This window comes from Staurois parvus, unplaced genomic scaffold, assembly GCF_062004578.1.
Source record: "Staurois parvus isolate SC_StPar_1 unplaced genomic scaffold, SC_StPar_1.0 ptg001062l, whole genome shotgun sequence".
In the NCBI taxonomy this organism is placed as follows: Eukaryota; Metazoa; Chordata; class Amphibia; order Anura; family Ranidae; genus Staurois; species Staurois parvus.
Window position 1 is genome coordinate 1,897,246 of NW_028318858.1, and position 20,058 is coordinate 1,917,303.

Sequence of the window (20,058 nt, forward strand, 5' to 3'; positions counted from 1 at the left end):
TGGTAAAATGCCACAAACCAGTGGTTTTGGACTTTTTTTACCAAAAAAACCTTCAAAAACAGAAACGCGGGAAAACGCCACTAAACACCAATGCGAAAACGCAAACAAAATCTGAAAAACTCACGTTTTTAATGTGACTTTACACAGCTAATGTTACCAGCATTATCAAATGTCCCGGGTGCATGAGGACTAAAAATGCCTGTAGCGTCAGCTGTAGAATGCTGCAATAAAAACATAAGTTTTGCATTTTTTTTCAGCTTTTTTGCTTTAGCTTTTTTCAGTGTTTTTTAATCCTCATGCACACGGGACGTTTTTACAGCTACTGTTTTTGGCTTTTGACAGTTTTTACTACAGTTAGTAAACCCCCCAGCATGTTATCCTATCTGTCCATGCAATCAACGTTTTTTGGCAGGGATGGTTTTTGGCTGGAAAAAAACCCAACACTAGTGGGTTTCTAGAGGAGTTTTTTAGCTGTAAAAACTCTCTAACGCTGAAACACACAGCAAAATGCGGTAAAACACTGCAAACTGGCAGTTTTGGACTTTTTTTTGACAGATTTTTTTTAATTTTTGTTAAAAAAAACGCTAAAGAAATGCTAAAAACCCGCAAACGCGGGAAAGCACCACTAAATGCGGGAAACCGCCACTAAATGCTAATGCAAAACCGCTGAAAAAGCTGAAAAACTCACGTTTTTAACGTGACTTTACACAGCTAATGTTACCAGCGTTATCAAAACGTCCCGTGTGCATGAGGACTCAGTGTTTTTCAGCGTTTGCGTTTCTTAGCAAAGTTATACTCTCAAAAAATCTTCAGGCTCAAAAAAGCTCATAAACACCAGATAGCCACGCTTATTAGCGTTTTTCAGCTTTTATCAGCGTTTTTCAGCTTTTATCAGCATTAGAGCATTTTTACAGCTAAAAAACTCCTTTTGAAACCCACTAGTGCTGGGGGGTTTTTCCTGCCAGAAAACGCTCCTGGCAAAAAACACTGATTAAAATCTATGTGTGCATGGACACATAGGATAACATGCTAAGGAGTTTACTGGCTGTAGAAAAAAATGGCAAAAGCCAAAAACAGCCGCTGTAAAAACATCCAGTGTGCATGAGGACTCAGACAACCGGACAGGATGTAATAGGAACACAACTCACAAGGTTCTGAGGTTTGCAGGAGTTATGCAGGCCATACATGGTTCAAATTCCGAACTATTTTTTGTCCGAAAGTTGAAACGTCATTCGTTCTGTAATCCAATGGTACCACCAATGATTTTGAAAATTGGTCGTTTTTCACGAATTTTCCAGCATGCCCGATAAACGAAATGGGGAGGAACCATGAAATCCGGCCAATGCCATTGCCCCACTAACAGTACAAAAATCAGCGGATTATTCTTAGGTCCAATTTTCATACGAAAATCATTCGAAATTCGAACCATGTATGGCCTACATTAGAAGGAGCTGTGAGGCAAGAGTTTGCTTGGAAGAAGGATGACAAAGGTTTAGTGATAGAGTGAGGGACATGACTGCAGTGACTACCGTAAAATGAACACAATAAAGGATTATTTGTCACATCTCTTTATATTTATATTAAACCTGAATGATTTTGTGTGTGGTTTAAGGCATCCATAAAAAACCCTCTTAGTTTTCACCTGTTTTTATCAGCTGTTCAGGTTAATTAGGGTAAACATCGTTTTCAAGCACCAGGTGTTTTAAGTGTTTGTGATGCGGTTATAAATTAAAATGTTAATATGCATGCCTACAAATGTAACAGTTTACAGACTCGCCACTTGTTTTGTTCAGACAGAATCAAGACAACGTAATCTTCTAAAAGAAATAAACAAGACATATTGTTTCATACATTTACTTATTTAATTTACAATAAAACTGCTACAAATTACTTCTTGATGACTCTTTACATTTATTTGCCTCCTCCCTCTTGTTGATTTTAGTTTTTTTACAAAATTCCCTTTTCTGCTACAATCTGAATATTTTTTGACTGTTCTTTGTGAAGCTTGCTGTATAAAGTAACCTCTATATTTTTGGTCTTCTCCAGGTGATGAGGTTTTAGAGTGGAATGGGCGGATATTACAAGGCGCAACATTTGAAGAAGTTTACAATATAATTCTGGAGTCCAAACCAGAGGCACAAGTAGAATTAGTGGTCTCCAGACCTATAGGGTAAGTAGTCTTTACACAGCCAATAAATGGTAAGAGAGATTATTATCAGAATCACCCATATTTATAAGGCAGAAGAGCAATGTGGGTAGTGAAGCAACCTCTAACAACCAAATAGAACTAAATACAGGTTATTCCTACATTTCAAAACTGATTAAAAGTACATGTTAGCTGGGTTGCTATGCAAAACTAAAAGTCACACATTGCTTTCTGCTTAATTTGAAGCTAAACTCCATTAAAGTATATCTAAGGCCAAACCTTTTGTTAGTAAGGGAAGGGTTCCTATTACATCCTGTCCCATAGACACAACAGGATGTGAGCAGACGTTTCTAAACCTTGACAATTCCTCTCTGAGCCCTGGTTCACATATGTGCGGGTGTGCCACTGTGGATCCGCACGAAAATCTTTGCAGCCGCACCACCCTCACAGAGGAATGCGAACGCGCGGCCGGGTGCCATTAGTTCTAATGGCACGCCTCCTGCACTGGAAAACGCAACCGTACTGGGAACTGAAGTTCCCGCGTGGGCTGCATTTTCAGAAGAAGTGCAGGGACTTCTGCCCTGCGTGTCACGGGGCACGGGACTCCATTCAAATGAATGGGCTCTCGTGCCTGCACAAAATGCAGCCCGCAAGGCTGCATATATGTGAACCAGGGGTTAGTTGAAAGACTTCCACTTTATTCCCGTTCCAATGACAACTTTAAAGTTTAGCTTTTCCCTTATATAGAGGCACAGAAATCTTAGTTTTTTTCCTATCACTTTCTATTACAATATAATTATGGCAGCCCTATAATGTACACATGCATCAGAAGTTTCTGGGCTTTTGGAAACTGACTGAAGCCTAACTTCAGTCTTTATTGTGATCTGTGAAGATGAATGAATTACTTCATAGTACATGCAGCTAGAGAGGTAAGGGATGGCTTGTTTTAAACTTCTTTTTTTGTGCTGGTTAAGAATAAGAATACACTTTATTATGCATTGTCTAGGCATGGGTGCACTTGAAAGAATATCTTTATACAATAAAGTAAAGATATATAGTATAGTAAATATATATAAAGTTTTATATACTACTGATAAATAAGAAACTTTGTTAATTGCTTGTCTATTTTTTTTATTATGTCCGATGTATCTACATTTCTTACATCTCAATAAGTAAAATTTCCAAAGTAGCAGAGCCTGGACATGAATAAGGAACATGACTGGCATGTATTTTCCAGACTTCTTTTATTGCCTTGCCTCACAGTAGCATGTGTACCAGAACGGTGGGGTCATCCTTAACACTTCTAAGTATGCTCACTAAGACGTAATGTGGGTCTGTAGTGTAGTGACAAGGGCATGCCTCTGTCCTTATCTGACTCCAGCCTGAACTGTCATTTTACATCCTGATGTTATGCTGATCTTTGTGGGATAAAACTGACTGAAGGAATATCACATTCAGGCTAGTCAGCTACTATGGGGCAGAGAAATGAATGCAGTTTGGAGGCCCTCAGCAATAGACTGCTAATTGTCCTAGAGACAGTATACTTTTCTATGTATGTCTCTTAAAGAATCTGAAATTCGGCTATGGATTTTGTGTCGAAAAGACCCTTCTGAAATCATTCTTATTTTATGGGAAAATTAAGTTTTGTTTGCAATTATTTTTAGGTATGACTGTGCATAAGTCAGAATGTTTAACAAAGTTTTACCATTCTGTTTCAGAGATATCCCTAGAATACCTGATAGCACACACGCCCCGCAAGATTCCAGTAAGTCACATGCTGTGTTTATTTGTATGGGTGAATCGCATGTTGGATATTGAATTTGGTCTGTAATTCTGATGATGTTACTCTCCCACAAATGTTCCTTCAACTGCAGAATAAGCAATCCTGCCTGAATCCTGGCTTTACCTTTAGGAGGTAAACCTGAGACACTTTCAGGTAGTTGTCAGAGCTTGCCACCAAGCCCTGCACACACAAACCTATTGGTCCTTTACTATGATGAGCAGCCTCACTGGTCATTAGGAATGAGCAGGAAACAGAAAAAGGCAGTCAAGGTTTGGCATTTTCATAAGGAGCTGGAACTTGTCTTGCCTGTCAGAAAGGTCCACCAATTTGGCCATTACAATTTTGTTTGGAAGGCCGCTGCAGGTATGTGCAGACAGCTGTAGATGCCTACACTTTGTTCATGTAGCAGTTTTTTTTAGGTGCCATATTCTCTTTAATTGGATCAGTTGCTTTTGAACGACATTTATAATAAGGTACAGATGCAAACAGCTGCATAGAAATCTCACCACTGAAATCTCCCAGGTATATGTAATGGGTTATTCTGCCCATACATGCCTACCCAAAAAATAATATGTTCAGTTCCAGTTGCTATCAGAATTTGCAGTGTCATATAACAAGTGTTTCAGTGACAATGTTACTATTAATATGATTTCTTACCCTAATGCAGCCTTTCTCAAACTTTTCAACACAGAGGAACCCTTGAAATAACTTTCTAGTCTCAGGAAACCCCTGCTAATAATTACTATAGCTACATCTCATGATACATTAGTGTGATGGTCAGTGGGAAGAATGCTCCTTATGCTTGTGGTCATTGGGAAGAATTACCCCCTACAGATTGCCAAAAAGTTCAATGGTGTCAGTGGGAACATACCTGAGAGGCAGAATTTGCTCAAGGAACCCTGGCACCTCTGGAGGAACCCTAGAGTTCCATGAAACCCTGGTTGAGAAACCTTTTTCTAATATATGACTCAGTGGACTTATTTAGTACAGCAGTGCAGGGTGCGATGGGAGAAGCAGATAAACCAAAAAAACATGATCTCATGACTGGCGTATGTATGAATTAGCAAAGCATACTTACTCATAGCAGTTACTAGGACTGGTAACTCTATTCAGAATGGTCAAGGGATGATTTTAGAAGTGTTGCTATTGGTTTCTTGTCTTATTAAGTAAATGTGAAAGCCTTATACACTCAACGCTGTTAGCCATCCTACCTAAAAGCCTACCCAAAAATGAAATATTATATTCAGTCCAAGTTAGCCTTGAATCTACACATACAGAACACATTTTGTGTTCTGAATCAACTTTCCTGGGAACACAGCCTATTGATCATGTGACACGTCCATTGTAATTAGTTCTTTAGTGCAGTTATTTGTTGCTGGTAAGTTGATGGGTTTGATTTATCCCAGCTCTAGGCTCAGTGCACACCATGGCTTATTTATTTAGGTCAATAGTCCGGTAATGAAGAAGCAGACCTTGTTTAGATCAGAGAACACGTTGGCGGGTAATGCGTAGGTTGATGGCTGGTGGTGTTTTTTGCTCTGTATTTTCAATTGCAAAATTAGGAAGAATCCTATACAGGCAATGAGCACCCTTAACATGGTAAGAGGAAGTAGAATGAAGAGACTGTCAAGCGCAATATTAAAAGTGGAGTGGACTTTAGAGTATAGAAGGGTCAAAGCCATTCCTAAACTCTTTACTGTCTGAGACAGCTGTGAAAAACTATCACAACAATTGAGATTGTAACACGGTGCTGTTTCTTTAGTATTTGTAGTGGGTAGGTGGTAAGTTGAGAATAAAAGATTTCTTTGACTAAAAATAACCCCATGTGTTAGTAGCTTAAAGAGGAACTTAACTGTATCTGAGCACCAGAAACCAAAAACACTTCTATCCGTGTCTCCATGCTTTTTTTGCAGAGAAATTACTTTGAAATTTGAATTTACTTCCTGGAATCTATGTGCCCTTAGCTCAGGCATGAAGGCAGGAGGGTATGCTCAGCTGAGGAAACCGCTCATGGGCAGCACAGTGGCTAAATGGTTAGCACTTCTGCCTGGCAGTACCAGGGTTGTTGGTTCGAATCCCAGCCACGGCACCACCTGCCTGGAGTTTGCATGTTCTCCCTGTGCCTGCGTGGGTTTCCTCGGGGTAATCCGATTTCCTCCTACACTTCAAAGACATGCTGGTAGGTTAATTGGATCCTGTCTAAATTGGCCCTAGTATGTGTATGTATGAATGTAAGTTAGGGACCTTAGATTGTACGCCCCTTGAGGGTTAGGGACTGATGTGAATGTACTATATATATGTGTAAAGCACTGCGTAAATTGACGGCGCTATATAACTACCTGAAATAAATAAATAAAGATTCCTGGGATGTATGACATAATTTGACCTAGGCTAGAAACCAGTAAGCAACTAAACTGTAGAAAAAAAAATTAAAAACAAGTAAATATAATATACTTCCCTGTCTATTTAATAATGCTAACAGCATAATGATTAAAACTAGTTAATTGAGAGAGTTTAGTTCTGCTTTGAAGGGACTGATCTTGGCATCTCAGAGCAGTGGCTCTAATGTGCTTTTTTGCTGGATTCTTATATCACTTGTGAACGCCAGTCATGAGATCATGTTTCTTGGCTTAGCTGCTGCCTTATTAGGGCTGTCACAGCCGCTTTTACTCCAAAGCTGTGCCACTTCTGATTTATAAAGAATGGCTATACTTTTCATAAAGTTTTCCTACAAGTCCCCCTGCTTCCCTAGCAAAGCCCCAAAGACGTTTACTCACCTGTCCACATTCATTCCAGATCCACGCTGTGCAGCCCAAACTGCAATCCTTCATTTCTGACCATAAGGGCACAATCCTACTTATTCCTATGGGCAGTCCTTCTATTATATACAAGGAACTATCCAAAATGCAGGTATTTCTGAACTATAGGAGCTTAAGGTCGTTGTTAGGCAAGTTCAATCCTTGCTGACAGTTGGACACTTAAGGAAATAGTTTTTATGGGTTGTCTGTTGTTCTGCCATGTTTACTTCTCAAAGCTAATTTGATGTTTATGTCACAAATAGGTTCTAGTTCATTTGAATCCCAGAAAATGGATCGTCCCTCCATATCTGTCACTTCCCCCATGAGTCCTGGAATGTTGCGTGACGCTCCCCAGTTCCTGTCTGGACAACTTTCAGTACGTAAAAATATTCTTACCGTGTTTTCTTAGTTCACAGCCTTATTATTGAAACTGTTCCAAAGCTTTTTTTCCCCACATATAGGTTTATTAAATAGAACAAAAAGCAGTAGGTAAAACCCAGTACCCCACAGCAGCCAATCAGAATTTGTATTTCATTGGTGGTCTGAAATGTGGTTGCTTTGGGTTACTGCCCTTTTCACATCATAGTTAACTGCATCCTGCATGATTATTAGACACAGAGACACAGAACAACTAAGACTGTCAACATTTCATCATAGTGAAATAAGCACCTAGGACAGCCAGTCACATATAAATGTACTGTAGTCAGATAAGTTAACAGCTGATTTACAGTTGGTTACACCAGTGCCTTTAGTAAATGAACCCATCTTCTGTCCCCAAATACTATGATTTCACTAAAAGACCGTTTCATCCACTGCTGAAAATGTGTACTGAGTGCAAAATGTTGAGTTCATAAATACAGAGGTTGATTTAATGAATGCAGATATGCTGTTCACTTTACAAGGGAAGTTGCACTTTTCCAGGGAATTCCCCCCCAAAGCTTAAACGTGGAGCTTTAATAAAAAAAAAAGTCCTGCTAGATCACTTTAGGTTGCCCCCTTTTGCGGGTATAGCTTTATATGTAAAACATTAAAAATAAGTGCATGTGTTGTTTAAATCCCAGTAATACACTGTCTCACCCTGCTCTGTACATGATCAGTTGATCTCCATTTTTGGCATTATGCTGAAAAACAGAGCCACTAGAGGCCAATCTGCTAACAGCCTAAAGATTTAACGCTGCTTGGGGTTCTGGGCTTCAGCAAAATGGCACACACATTTACAGCATACACTAATTTTGGTAGCACAATTAATAATGTGGAATGTGTGCTCCTTGCTATTCTTTTTAACAAGTTGTTATGGGTTAAGTTCTGCTTTAATGAATAAAGTGACACTCCTTTTTTATATTTTCCTTGCATCTGATTGGCTATTTTTTGCAACGTGAAACTTTGTTAAATCAACCCCATAATGTACTGGTTGGTTCTAGAACAGAGATTTCCAGGGTTTACAAGGTTCATTGTCTTTTTTTTCTGTAGGTGTCCTGACACTTTTGTTTTATTTTAAAACAGTGTGATCACAACCCCGCTCTTCAAATTTCTCTTTGGATTGAATTAAGAATTCAGAGCATAGTTGTAGCTAACCTCATGAATTAGATCTGTGTGTAAAAGTTGAGGAACACTGTAGACCTTTTAGTGACAGATTATTTTAATAGATTTATCTATTATATTAACAATATGTAAGTATAATATAAAGCACTAGTGGAACTGTGTTGAGTGGAATTATGATAAAAGTAAAATTCCATTGGCCTAATTTTAAGTTAAGGTTGTGAATGATACTCAAATCAGAAACATCAAAGGATAATTTTAGAAGTGTTGCTATTGGTTGTTGCATTTTGCACAGTCTTATTCAATAAGTCTAAAAGTCCTATATACTCAGTATTGTTAGTCAGCAAAAGAAACCTAATAATGTCCTTTTCGAATAAAATATGAGATATAAGAACTCATTAGACTTTGCTGACTATTAGGCTTGAGAGCTGGGAAATTTGTGTTTGAAATTTATTTGTATAGCTCCTTTCCTGGTACAGCTTCCTAGTTAGGCATACATTGTGCATTTAGCATTTTGTTATAAAGCCTGAAAATCTTTCTGAGCATATCCTTTATATAGGGGCCTAGGTCTATTCCAGTGATTGGCGATTGGCCTATTGCTTTTACATGTCGGTAGAAAGAGATTCCTCATTCCAAGAAAGCTCTTATGTCGTGACTTGGAGCTTACACATGGCCAACTCTGCATTGCTTTAGTGGTTGAATAGAGGGATGGGGGATGAAAGATACTGTAAATACGTGCAGTTGGTAGGGCCACCATTTTGGTGAACCATTTGGTTTCTCCTGCATAGGTTCAGGTAAGGCTCCATAGTTTTTTTTTCATATGGAATATTAAATTGTGAAGCAGTGGACTTTTCACATCTACTCGTTAAAGAGGAACTGCACCCTTCCCCTATTTATTCATTCTTTTATTCCCTGCTTAGCCTATTCTGGGTTGTGCACAGTTCGACCACCCAGAGGATCCAGTGTTATCCTGCTGAGATCCACTTCTCTGCATCCATCTGGTCCTGGTCTACCATTGTTTCCTGGGACGTCATCAGGGGCCTGCCATCTTTTCCATGTTCAGGCACCACCTCCCAATGATGTGCCGCTAGCCCCCCCTCCCTTTTAATTAATGGATTGATGTGCAGTGCTCCCACATATCTCAGGAGCCACCAAGGGCACTGCGTGTCATTCACCAATATGAAGAGGGAGTATGGGGAGGGAGGGGAGGGATATTTTTGTAGCAGAGTGGGAGAGAGTTATAGAGGAGGAAAGTTAATTTTCAAGGTGAAGATTCTATTTAAGTTTTGTAGTACTATGACAATATGCAGCCAACATGGAGGCACACAGGAGAAAAGTAAGCTTTTGATATGATGCTTACCAAAATTGCCTAAAATACTGATCACCAATAGATTCAGTGACAGCATCTGCTTCTTTACATTTATTTTATGCTTTTGTTTGCTACTGAAGGAAATCCTACCATAAAAAAACAGAGACTGCCATTGCTGACCTTCATGGGAAAATCCTAGTTGCTTGTCTCTTTTGGTCATCCTCTGGCTATGTTACTTTTTGAATTGCATGATCTGGAACGCATATGTAGATCAGGTATACTTACTGTATGTCTAAATTTGTGTTCTGAGTCAGCGATTTAGAAGTAATTACAGTCGGAGGATCCATGCGACAGGAATGCAGCTTATATTTTTAGGAGGTGATTATTAATAGCAGCCTACTTAGTTCTCTCATGACAGGTTTCCTTTAAGGTGAACTATGGGATATGATTTCTGTCCTGCACTGGTCCCATTGTGTCTTATTGTGCTCACTTTCTAGCCATGATCTGTGAAGGGCATTGAATTGGCAGGCATATAATCTGACTAATGCGGATATCATCCCTTTCCCAATAGTAATATCTGAGCTTGAGGGTACAAAATATGATATATTGAAGACCCATCTGGTATATGTAATGTAAGTTACAGCATAGTCATATACACAGTAACAACTTGCTGCACCTTTATTATTTAACAGCAGGGTGATATCCCCACCACACAGATTCTTCATCCATTAGGGAGTCTGAGAAATTAAAAATATCCTCATTAAGGGTCTTCTTATCTCATTGAAAATTAAGATAGTCCATCACTGTCATTCATTAACGTAGAGCGTTCACATTTCACTTGCTACTACTGTGCTAAATGTATCAAGTGCCTACAAGGTTAAAAAGGATTACAGGTACTCGTGTGTGTGTGTGCTGTTTTTGTACTGTGCTAAAGTATTAGGCAGTTGTGAAAAAATTCTGTAAATGCTGAGGATGCTTTCAAACTAATGCAATGAACATCAATTAAAAACCTGCATAAACAGAAAAAAAACGAATAAAGTCAATAATTTGGTCCATTAAAAACAGCATCAATTCTTCTAGGTACACTTGAAAGCAATTTGGCAGGTAGGCTGTTCCAAACATCTTGGCTGTTCTTTTATGGATTTAGGCTGTCTCAGTTGCTTCTCGCTCTTCATGTAGTCCTGGACAACCTCAACGTTGGTTGTAGAAGATAGTTCTTTATGACTTGAATTTTGGACTGATCAGACATCTGCCTGATGGTATTGCATGATGGATAAGTATCTGCCTGTACATTTTAGCATTGAGGAGACCATTGATTCTGACCAAATCCCCAATTCTATGCACAGAAATATAGCCCCAGACCTGTAAGAAACCTCCACCATGCTTCCCTGTTGCCTGCAGAGACCTACCTTTGTACCACTCTCCTGGCCTTGGGCAAACAAACTGCATTCTGTTACAGCCAAATATTTCACAATTGAACTCATCAAGTCCAGAGCACCTGCTGCCAATTTGCTGCACGCCATTTCTTTTTTCATGATGAAGGTATGGCGGTTAAGTTGTAAGTCTGCCATGAAGGCCACATCTGTCCAGACTGTAGATGGGTGTACCAGGGTTCAGCTGATTTTTGCTAGGTCTGAGCTGATGATGCCACTGGACAGAGTGGCAAAGCTAGACATTCTTTCACCTAGGGCAGGGGTAGGCAACCTGCGGCTCTCTAGCTGTTGTGGAACTACATTTCCCATAAGGCATTGCAACATTACAAAACTGACAGTTATAGCTTTGACTTGCAGAGCCATGATGGAACTTGTAGTCCTGCAACAGCTGGAGAGCCGCAGGTTGCCTACCCCTGACCTAGGGCAAAGACCCAGTTACCCCCCCTCCCCCCCTTACACACACACACACAAAGAGAGCAGAGGTATGGATGGCGTCAGTATGGCAGTGGACGGTGTCAGTAAGACAGAGGTTGGTGTTAGTGAGGCAGTGGACAGTGACAGTAGTTTTTTTATTTTTATTGATTTTTTTTACAATGGTATTTTTTACAGTTTTTAGAAGCCCTGTTGGGTGGCTTTGGTGAAATATCAGGGGTCTACACAGACCTCTGACGTTCCACTTTTGAGGCAGAGAAAGGGACTGAGGACAGATTCCCCAGTCCCTTGTTCTGCATCAGTCAGGTATGGCTTATACATACCGTGTTTCCCCGAGAATAAGACACTGTCTTATATTTTTTTGGCTCAAAAAAACACACTAGGTCTTATTTTCGGGGTAAGTCTTATTTTTTAAATGTCCAGGTGTGGACAGGGGGTGCAGAGGTGAGCTGCAGGCAGTTGTGGATGAGGGTTACTATGGAGAGGGCCGGTTGATGACAGTTGAGAGCTGCAGTCAGGTGTTGCAGGGGTGACTTGACAGGTGAGTTTCAGACAGGATGCAGATATGAGCCACAGACAGGGTGCAGGGGTGAGTTGCAGACGGGGAATGTGGAGGTGAACTGTGGCCAAGGGGTGCAAAGCTGAGCTGTGGCTGGGGGTTGCAAAGGTGGGTTGCAGCTCAGCTCACCTCTGCACCCCCCCAGCCCCAGCTCACCTATGCACCCTGTCTGCAACTCACCTGACTCAATTTACCTCTGCAACACCTGACTGCAGCTCACCTTTGCACATCCCCCCTCCCCGTCCACTGCCCTCATATGGTTAGCTACCTTTTCAGAACACAGCTGTCAGCACCCGGCCCCTCTCTATAGTAACTCCCATTTCAGGTCCTGTCTTCCCACACAGTGCACCAAGCACACTTACCACTCCGCCTCTTCCACACTGGCCGGTGATCACCCCTGGGGCATCGGCTTCCATGCATTAGGCTGCAGGAGGAGATGCCCCATCCCTAAACATACTGCATATTGCACCTGCAGATACCTGTTCCTTCCCTGTCCCACAGAGACAGTAGATATGGGTGTGCACAAGGCCAGTGCCGGAGGTGGCGGAATGGCTGAAAAAAAGCCCTGATCACAACTTTGTCTTATTTTCAGGGTAGGTCTTATACTTTAGCAATTCCCCAAAATAGCACTAGGTCTTATTTTCGGGGAAACGGTAGTTACATTGGTCTGAGATGGAACAATGTAACTGTATAATATAGTCATGCCTGGAATTATTCTTGAAATTGCTCAGGGCTATACAGTACTGCAGCTGTCCCCATGGCTTGGATTCCGGTACATAGGTCAAGAAAATGGAACTGTCCCGGCAGATCTGGTACACTTGGCAACTTTGGGGGCAGCTTTCCTTGGCTCTGAAAGTTACTGTCTAAATGTTGAGACAGATGGCAAGCGGCAGGGAGAGATGCTGCTGTGGTGTTAGTGAATGCAGCACCAGGGACCTGGGACAACCACTATGGATTCAGGGCATGCTACTGCATGAAACTATTACTTATTTTTATAGCTATTATAAACTATATTAACAAACCCAAATAAATATATACAGTTGCAAGAAAAAGTATGTGAACCCCTTGGGATTACGTGGAGTTTTGCATGAATTGGGCATAAAATGTGCTCTGAACGTCATCTAAGTCAAAACAATAGAAGAACACAGTCTGCTGAACATAATACTACACAAACATTAGATGTTGCCATGGTTTAATTGCACATAACATGTAAACATTCACAGTGCAGGGAGGAAAATGTATGTGAACCTTTGGACTTAATAACTGGTTGACCCTCCGTTGGCAGCAATAACCTCAAACAAACGTTTTCTGTAGTTGCAGATCAGACCTGCACAGCGATCTGGAGTAATTTTGGACCACTCCTCTTCACAAAACTGTTTCAGTGTAGTAATATTCTTGGGATGTCTGGTGTGAATCGCTCTTTTAAGGTCATGCCACAGCATTTCAATCGGGTTGAGGTCAGGACTCTGACTGGGCCACTCCAGGAGGCGTATTCTGTGCTGTTGCAGCCATTGTTTTGTTGAATTACTTGTATGCTTTGGGTCATTGTCCTGTTGCATCACCCATCCTCTGCGGAGCTTCAGTTGGCGGACAGATGGTCGTACGTTTTCCTGCAAAATGTCTTGATAAACTCTGGAATTCATTTTCCCATCAATGACAACAATCCGTCCAGGCCCTGAGGCAGCAAAGCAGCCCCAAACCATGATGCTCCCTCCGCCATGTTTTACAGTGGGGATGAGGTTTTGATGTTGGTGTGCTGTGCCTTTTTTTCTTCACACATAGTGTTGTGTGTTCTCCGTGGTGTCCTCCCATGTACTCCATTCTTGTTTAATGTTTTCCTTATTGTAGATGTGTCAGCAAAAATGTTAGCATGTGCCAGAGATTTCTGTAGGTCTTTAGCTGTCACTCTGGGATTCTTCTTTACCTCATGCAGCATTCTGTGCTGTGCTCTTGTAGTCAGTTTTACAGGACAACCACGCCTAGGGAGAGTAGCAACAGTGCTAAACTTTCTCCATTTGTAGACAGTCTGTCTTACCGTGGACACATGAACATCAAGGCTTTTGGAGATACTTTTGTAACTCTTTCCAGCTTCATGCAAGTCAACAATTCTTGATCGTAGGTCTTCTGAGAGCTCTTTTCTGCGAGGCATGGTTCACATCAGACAGTGCTTCTTGAAACCAGTAAACCCAAAACAGGTGTGTGTTTTTTAAGGGCAGGACAGCTGTCAGCAACACATCCAATATCATCACACTGATTGGAGTCAAGGTTGGCTCACTCCTGGCTCCAATTAGCTCTGGGAGAAGTCATTAAGCTAGGGCCTCACATACTTTTTCCTCCCTGCACTGTGAATGTTTAAGCAGCTGTGTCCTTCATGCAGAGCCCTGCAAGCACAGAGGTGTGGAGGGAGGAAGGAGGGGAAAGGAGCTGGCAGATGTAACAGCCTGTGCCTGTAAGGGAGGATCGCTCTGATCCTGGGATGGAGCTCGTGTTGAAAACATTCAGGAACAAACAGCTAAGAGGGACTGTTGACAACTCTGCACAGCAACCTCCTCCCAGCTCTCCCCTCCTCTCTCCCAGTGCTGCGCTGACAAAAGCAATGAAGCTTCTGCCACTACTTCAGTCAGCGATGGCGCTCCTCCCAATGTGGCACCTGGGGCATATTCCCTCCCTGGTTTCGGCCCTGACTGGATATCTTCTGATTGTGAAAGGAAGTCAGCATAATGTGTCTTTCATCTGTCGCACAAGTTTTTTTGGTTGAGCACAGTGTTTTCGGTCCCCAACATTGCCTGTCTTCTTGTGCTTGTGCTACCCAATCTCTTGTGCTCATCTAGAAACACCCGTGTTTCTTGAAATTGCTACCTGTGAGAGACCTTGTTGGTGCAGTAAGTGTTCACGGTGTCTTGTGTCTGTGCTCAAGTCTTACCATTGTGTAAGATTTGCTTTACAATACACAGTCAATTTTTTTTTTGCAAATTCTTTATTTAAGATGTCCGGCATTCTTAGGATAATAAGACACAAAAAGAGCACGTATATACAGAGCGACATACAGGCATACCATGGTCATTATAAAAGTAAAATAAACAAGTACATAGATGCACAAAGTGCATTGACGTCCAGTCAGAGAATGCAATCACCAAGTCATCTACCAAGAAGGAGACCAACAGAGCCATCATATAACTGAACTTATGTCTAACAGAACCTTACAAAGCAGTGGGAATGCATAGGACAGAGGATTTTCACTTTATTTTGATAAGCAGGTAGGTATAGTGGGAACACGAGGACAAAGTGGACAAAGTGGGAATGCGGTGGAGAAGAGGTAAGGGAAGGGAGGGCAGAGCGAAAAAAAAAAGTCTGTGTTTGGGGTGGAGGGCTGTTGGGGTTCACTGATAGGAGGATAGCAAGATAATAGTGGTTTACTGAAGGTCAAATCTGAGAAGGTCCTTTCCCTCGTCTGAGAATGTAAACATGATCCAATGGATCCAGGTTTTAGAGTAGGACTCATGTTTATTTTGAGCTGAGAAGACTTAAGTCTTTCATCATATTCAGCTCTTCTAAGCCATGACGAAATAGAGGGAGAATGTGTGTCTCTTCATCTCAATGCAATACTCGATTTGGTGGCGCCAAGAAAATGGCGTAAAATTGATTTAAACAGTTATTTTTCCACTAAACTGTTATAATAAAGCATGGATTTCCTCACCAAGTTTCAATTTACATGTTTGATTCTATCTGATGTAACAATTGCAATTTTTTCATCAGATAATTTTATTGAAAAAGTTTTGTTGTTTTCCGGAGGCGCAAAAATAACAAAGAAATGTACAAAAAGGAAGGAAAAACAGAAATTTGTCTATGTTCGGGGACCCACACAAATCAAATTGGAGCAACGGCTGTGCCCATGCAGCCAGTGCATTCCAGTTGTTATGAATGGAACTTCCCACATGTGGATGCATGAAACACCTGTGCATCCCATGTGGGCAAAACACAACCCCTTCATGGATGTAATGTTAGGTACAACAGTGGCTATGAGGCCTAAACATCAGAATGTTATGTTCTAATACATAATAAGTGATTGTTTGGTCCCATCAATAAATAATCTTTCTTCTCTATTTGTATAGGGGATGTGGTGTTGTGATAACCCATCAATCTAGCTTCCAATATTAATTCATCAAGTATTAATTTTGTTTCTCTTGCTTTATGCATTTTGTAGGTTAATTGAAAAGTAAAAACAATTCATTTCATTTCTTTGAAAGCTTCCTCACTTCACAGCAAATTTTTACAAATGTCTAAAGCGTTTTTACAGTAATATATGAATGAACACTTGCTGTACTTGGATGGAATTGAAATTATTGCTTCTTAGAATGCTTCTTCTCATATTGTCACATCAGCTGAGATTTTACTGACAAATAGAATTGACACTGTAGTCACCACTGCTCAACATCACAGATGGAAGATGCAAGAGTGGTGGTGGTTGATTCAACACTGTACCTGCAGTCTGCAGAAGCCGCTCAATACGACTAAAATATTAAAATATCGCAGTAATATTGACTGGGGGCCGCTGATAGAACTGACTGCATAAAATAACAACATACTTTATACACAATAGATGTTCACAAACTAAGCAGAGATAATTTACCTCTGCTTAGTAAACTGATCTTTTACTGTAATCTCGCGAGATTATAGTAAAATCAGCCGTTTTCCAGCGTTTGTAGACCGTTCTCCCTTCGTTCGGAGAACTGATCTACACCGCTTCATAAAAGGCATTCACAGAACTGTGTTCTCCAAGAATTCCGGAGAACTGAGCAGCGATCATTTACCGCTGGTTCATACACGGACACCGTATTTGGGCCTTGCCATCACACTACAATCTCTATAAACTCCCACTATAAGCCCTGGTTCACACCGGTGCAACTTCAGGTGCAACATGTGATTTACAAATCGCACCTGAAATTGAATCAAATGTATTTTTTATGGATCTGTCTTAATCAGTGTGATTTGAAGTAGTGCGATTTCAAAAATAGTTCCTGCACTACCATTTTCTGATTTCATTGTGACTTGCATTGACTTCTGTTAAATTAAGTTGCAGGCCGCAGTGAAATCGGAGGTACAAATCTCACTGATCTGCAACTTTGAAAGTTGCATTCAATGTGAACCAGGGCTAAGAAGGAGAACAACACCTCATACATGACCCAGTAGAAAGTTACAAAAGTGTAGTAATGTGAAAGTGCCACAATAATTATCATGCTAAATGTTTCCACACCCATAAAGAAAGTGACATATTTGACATTTATGTAGAGGTTACTTTCAGTTGAAACCACGTCAAAACAATCGGTAGTTTCAGAGATAAAGGGAGCAGAAGTAAAAAGCTGATCTTGACCTTTCCTATAAAAGTCAAACTTAGCCCTGCCCCTCTCACCTTTCAATTATCACTATTTACCTTTCCATTTTGATTTGTAGATGCATTGGCCAATAGAGAAATTGGAAAGGTAGTATGGGGGAAGACCCAAACTCAACTTTTATAGTAAACAAAGGAGATTTTGTATATTTTCAGCTGCCTGTATTGCCGGATCATTTTCAAATGCAGTTTCCACTTAAAGTGTTACTAAAGCCACAGCAATAAAATCAGTCTGTGTACGCAGTAAACCATGCTTGATATACTCTCTGTGGAACCCAAGGGGTTAACCTTCCGCTCCGGGTAAAAAGACTGTTTGATCCTGTCTTCTCTGATCCTCACCTTCTTCTATTGTGCCCAATCCATCTGCTGATAGTACACAGCTCTAGGAGTCACTCTGCACATGCAGTTTAGTGTGTACTGCTAGAGAGTTTTTTTCTCTTTGGGAGGGTGCATGTCATCGGCACAAGGCGAATCAGCACTGTACAAACAGAGGGTCAGGGGTTCTGCATCCTCCTAGAGCAATATGAAAACTCATAGGACAGTCAGAGCAGAATGAAAACTCCTCCTACAAGCTTTAACCAGTGCTTAGCTGGACACTGATAGAAGCTACAAGACGGCTATATACTGCTGATGAGAAAAGGTATTTAGCCATTTATATTTACTAAAATAATTGCATTTCCATGTTCCGTGTACTGTGGGAGATCAGATATAGTGAATAGAGAGTTATGGGCTTAGTAACACTTTAAGGATACCTTTGCTCTTGCATTTGTGATTCACAGTCTTGGTTCAAACTGATCAGATTTGTCACAGGTTTGCTTCAGCTGTGCAGCCTATTGTTTTATATAAGCTCTCATGTTGGGATACAGGAGGTATCAGTTGGGATTGCTGAGCAGGAAGTGTGCTGTAAATTGGGAAATATTGCTAATTGTTATAAAGGAGATAATTAAAAATATCGCCTTTTCTGATCAAACGTTTGCATGATAATCCATGAATGTTATCAAAACTTCTTGGTCACTCATAAATGCAGGAAACACCATGTTTAACCTACATCACAGGTCGCATGACACAAGGCCACAGGGTTAGTCCTCTCATACATTTACATGTCACATGCCAGCTAGGACTAAGTACGCAAGTGGAAGGAAAATACTAACTGCTGCCTGCTGGGTCTGATGGCTGCACAGTAAGCACATAACTGCCCCAGGACTGCAGGTAAAGCACCAGGAATATAGCAAATGGATAAATTCAATTCTCTGCATTTAAAAAGATGCTTTGGCAGTTGATCACTGTCCTTTTAACAGCAATCAATAGCTGGAAGTAAAACTGGCCATAGATTGGTCGTTTCTTTTTTTCTCCCTGGTGAGTCATTTTATTGTGACAGCGGTTCCTGCTGCTATCAGGATACACTGTTCAGCTGCTGCATCCTATTGGTTTACAGCATACTTCTTTTACAGAAGTCAATCAAAGGATCAATTTCCATGGAGCAGGATCAGCCACATACTGATTGAAATTCAGCCAGTCCCTGCAGAACCAGCCAAATTTGGCCAGCTAAAATCTGCGGCTGTGGTTCTCTGTATAGTTGTCATGAATGTTTAAATATGTAAATGTAATGTACACTTTTATGTACTCTGTTATGCATTTTCATATTGTGTGAATCTATTCTTATGCAACGTTAGCCTTTAGAATATTGCATATACCTTTCTATTTTGCTCAAAATGAAGGCAGAAGATACTAATGAGTACATTAAGTGTTATCCCGCACTACCAACTAAATGACCACAAACTAACTTCCCCTGAATGTAGAGCGCTTATATCAATAGCGGATGGCTGCAAACAAATGACAGTGTTACCACAATTCAAACTAATATCAAATAAAATAAATTTTTTTGTGTCTTCTCTAGTAAATAATATGGTGCAATTCCATAGCTGTGAACCATAAATAAATGTATATAAATATATAGAGTGAATACTGAAAATTATTTCGGGGTAGATCACAGACCTCACTGTACTATAACTTTTAGATTAGATTAGATTCCACTTTGTCATTGTGCAAAGTACATGTACAGAGCCAATGAAATGCAGTTAGCATCCAGCCAGAAGTGCATAAATGGCACATTTACAATAAATGAGAATATAACAAAAATTGGGATATGGGATATACAGTAATACCATAATCAGTGCAATGAGTAGTGCCCTAATGGATGAAATATTCAGTAATGCAATGGTGAATAAAATATAGAGTAAGGCAATATTGTCTAATAATTAGCTGTTCAATGCTTTAACAGCCACAGGGAAAAATCTATTTTTCAGTCTATTTGTACGGGCTCTGAGACACCTGTATCGTTTGCCCGATGGAAGGAGTATGACCAGTCCATGGTTAGGGTGAGAGGCATCATTAATCATGCCCCTCGCTCTTTGTACACAGCGTTTTTTGTAAATGTCCTCCAAGGTGGAAAGCTGAACACCAATAATTCGTTGGTGGTTTTCACCACCCTCTGAAGGGTTTTGTAGTCTGAAGCAGTGCAGCTGCTGTACCACACTAAGATGCAATTTGTGATAATACTCTCAATATTCTGATCCTCCAGAGGATTCTGATCCTCCAGAGCAGTGTTTCTCAGCCTTTTTTCAGTCAAGGCACCCTGTAAAATTATGGATAATCTAAAGGCACCCTTTA

General features: G+C 40.6%; 1 protein-coding gene across 50 annotated transcripts in view; it reads left to right on the forward strand.

Moving 5' to 3' along the window:
- The window catches only part of RIMS2 (regulating synaptic membrane exocytosis 2), a 919,325-nt gene that overhangs the window by 559,783 nt on the left and 339,484 nt on the right, over positions 1 to 20,058 (forward strand). For all 50 annotated transcript variants that reach the window (XM_089658335.1, XM_089658295.1, XM_089658297.1 and 47 more), the window contains 3 exons: positions 2,047 to 2,170; positions 3,865 to 3,911; positions 6,991 to 7,103. In XM_089658335.1, coding sequence (XP_089514461.1) covers positions 2,047 to 2,170; positions 3,865 to 3,911; positions 6,991 to 7,103 — 284 coding nt within the window. The remainder of the gene's footprint in view (positions 1 to 2,046; positions 2,171 to 3,864; positions 3,912 to 6,990; positions 7,104 to 20,058) is intronic.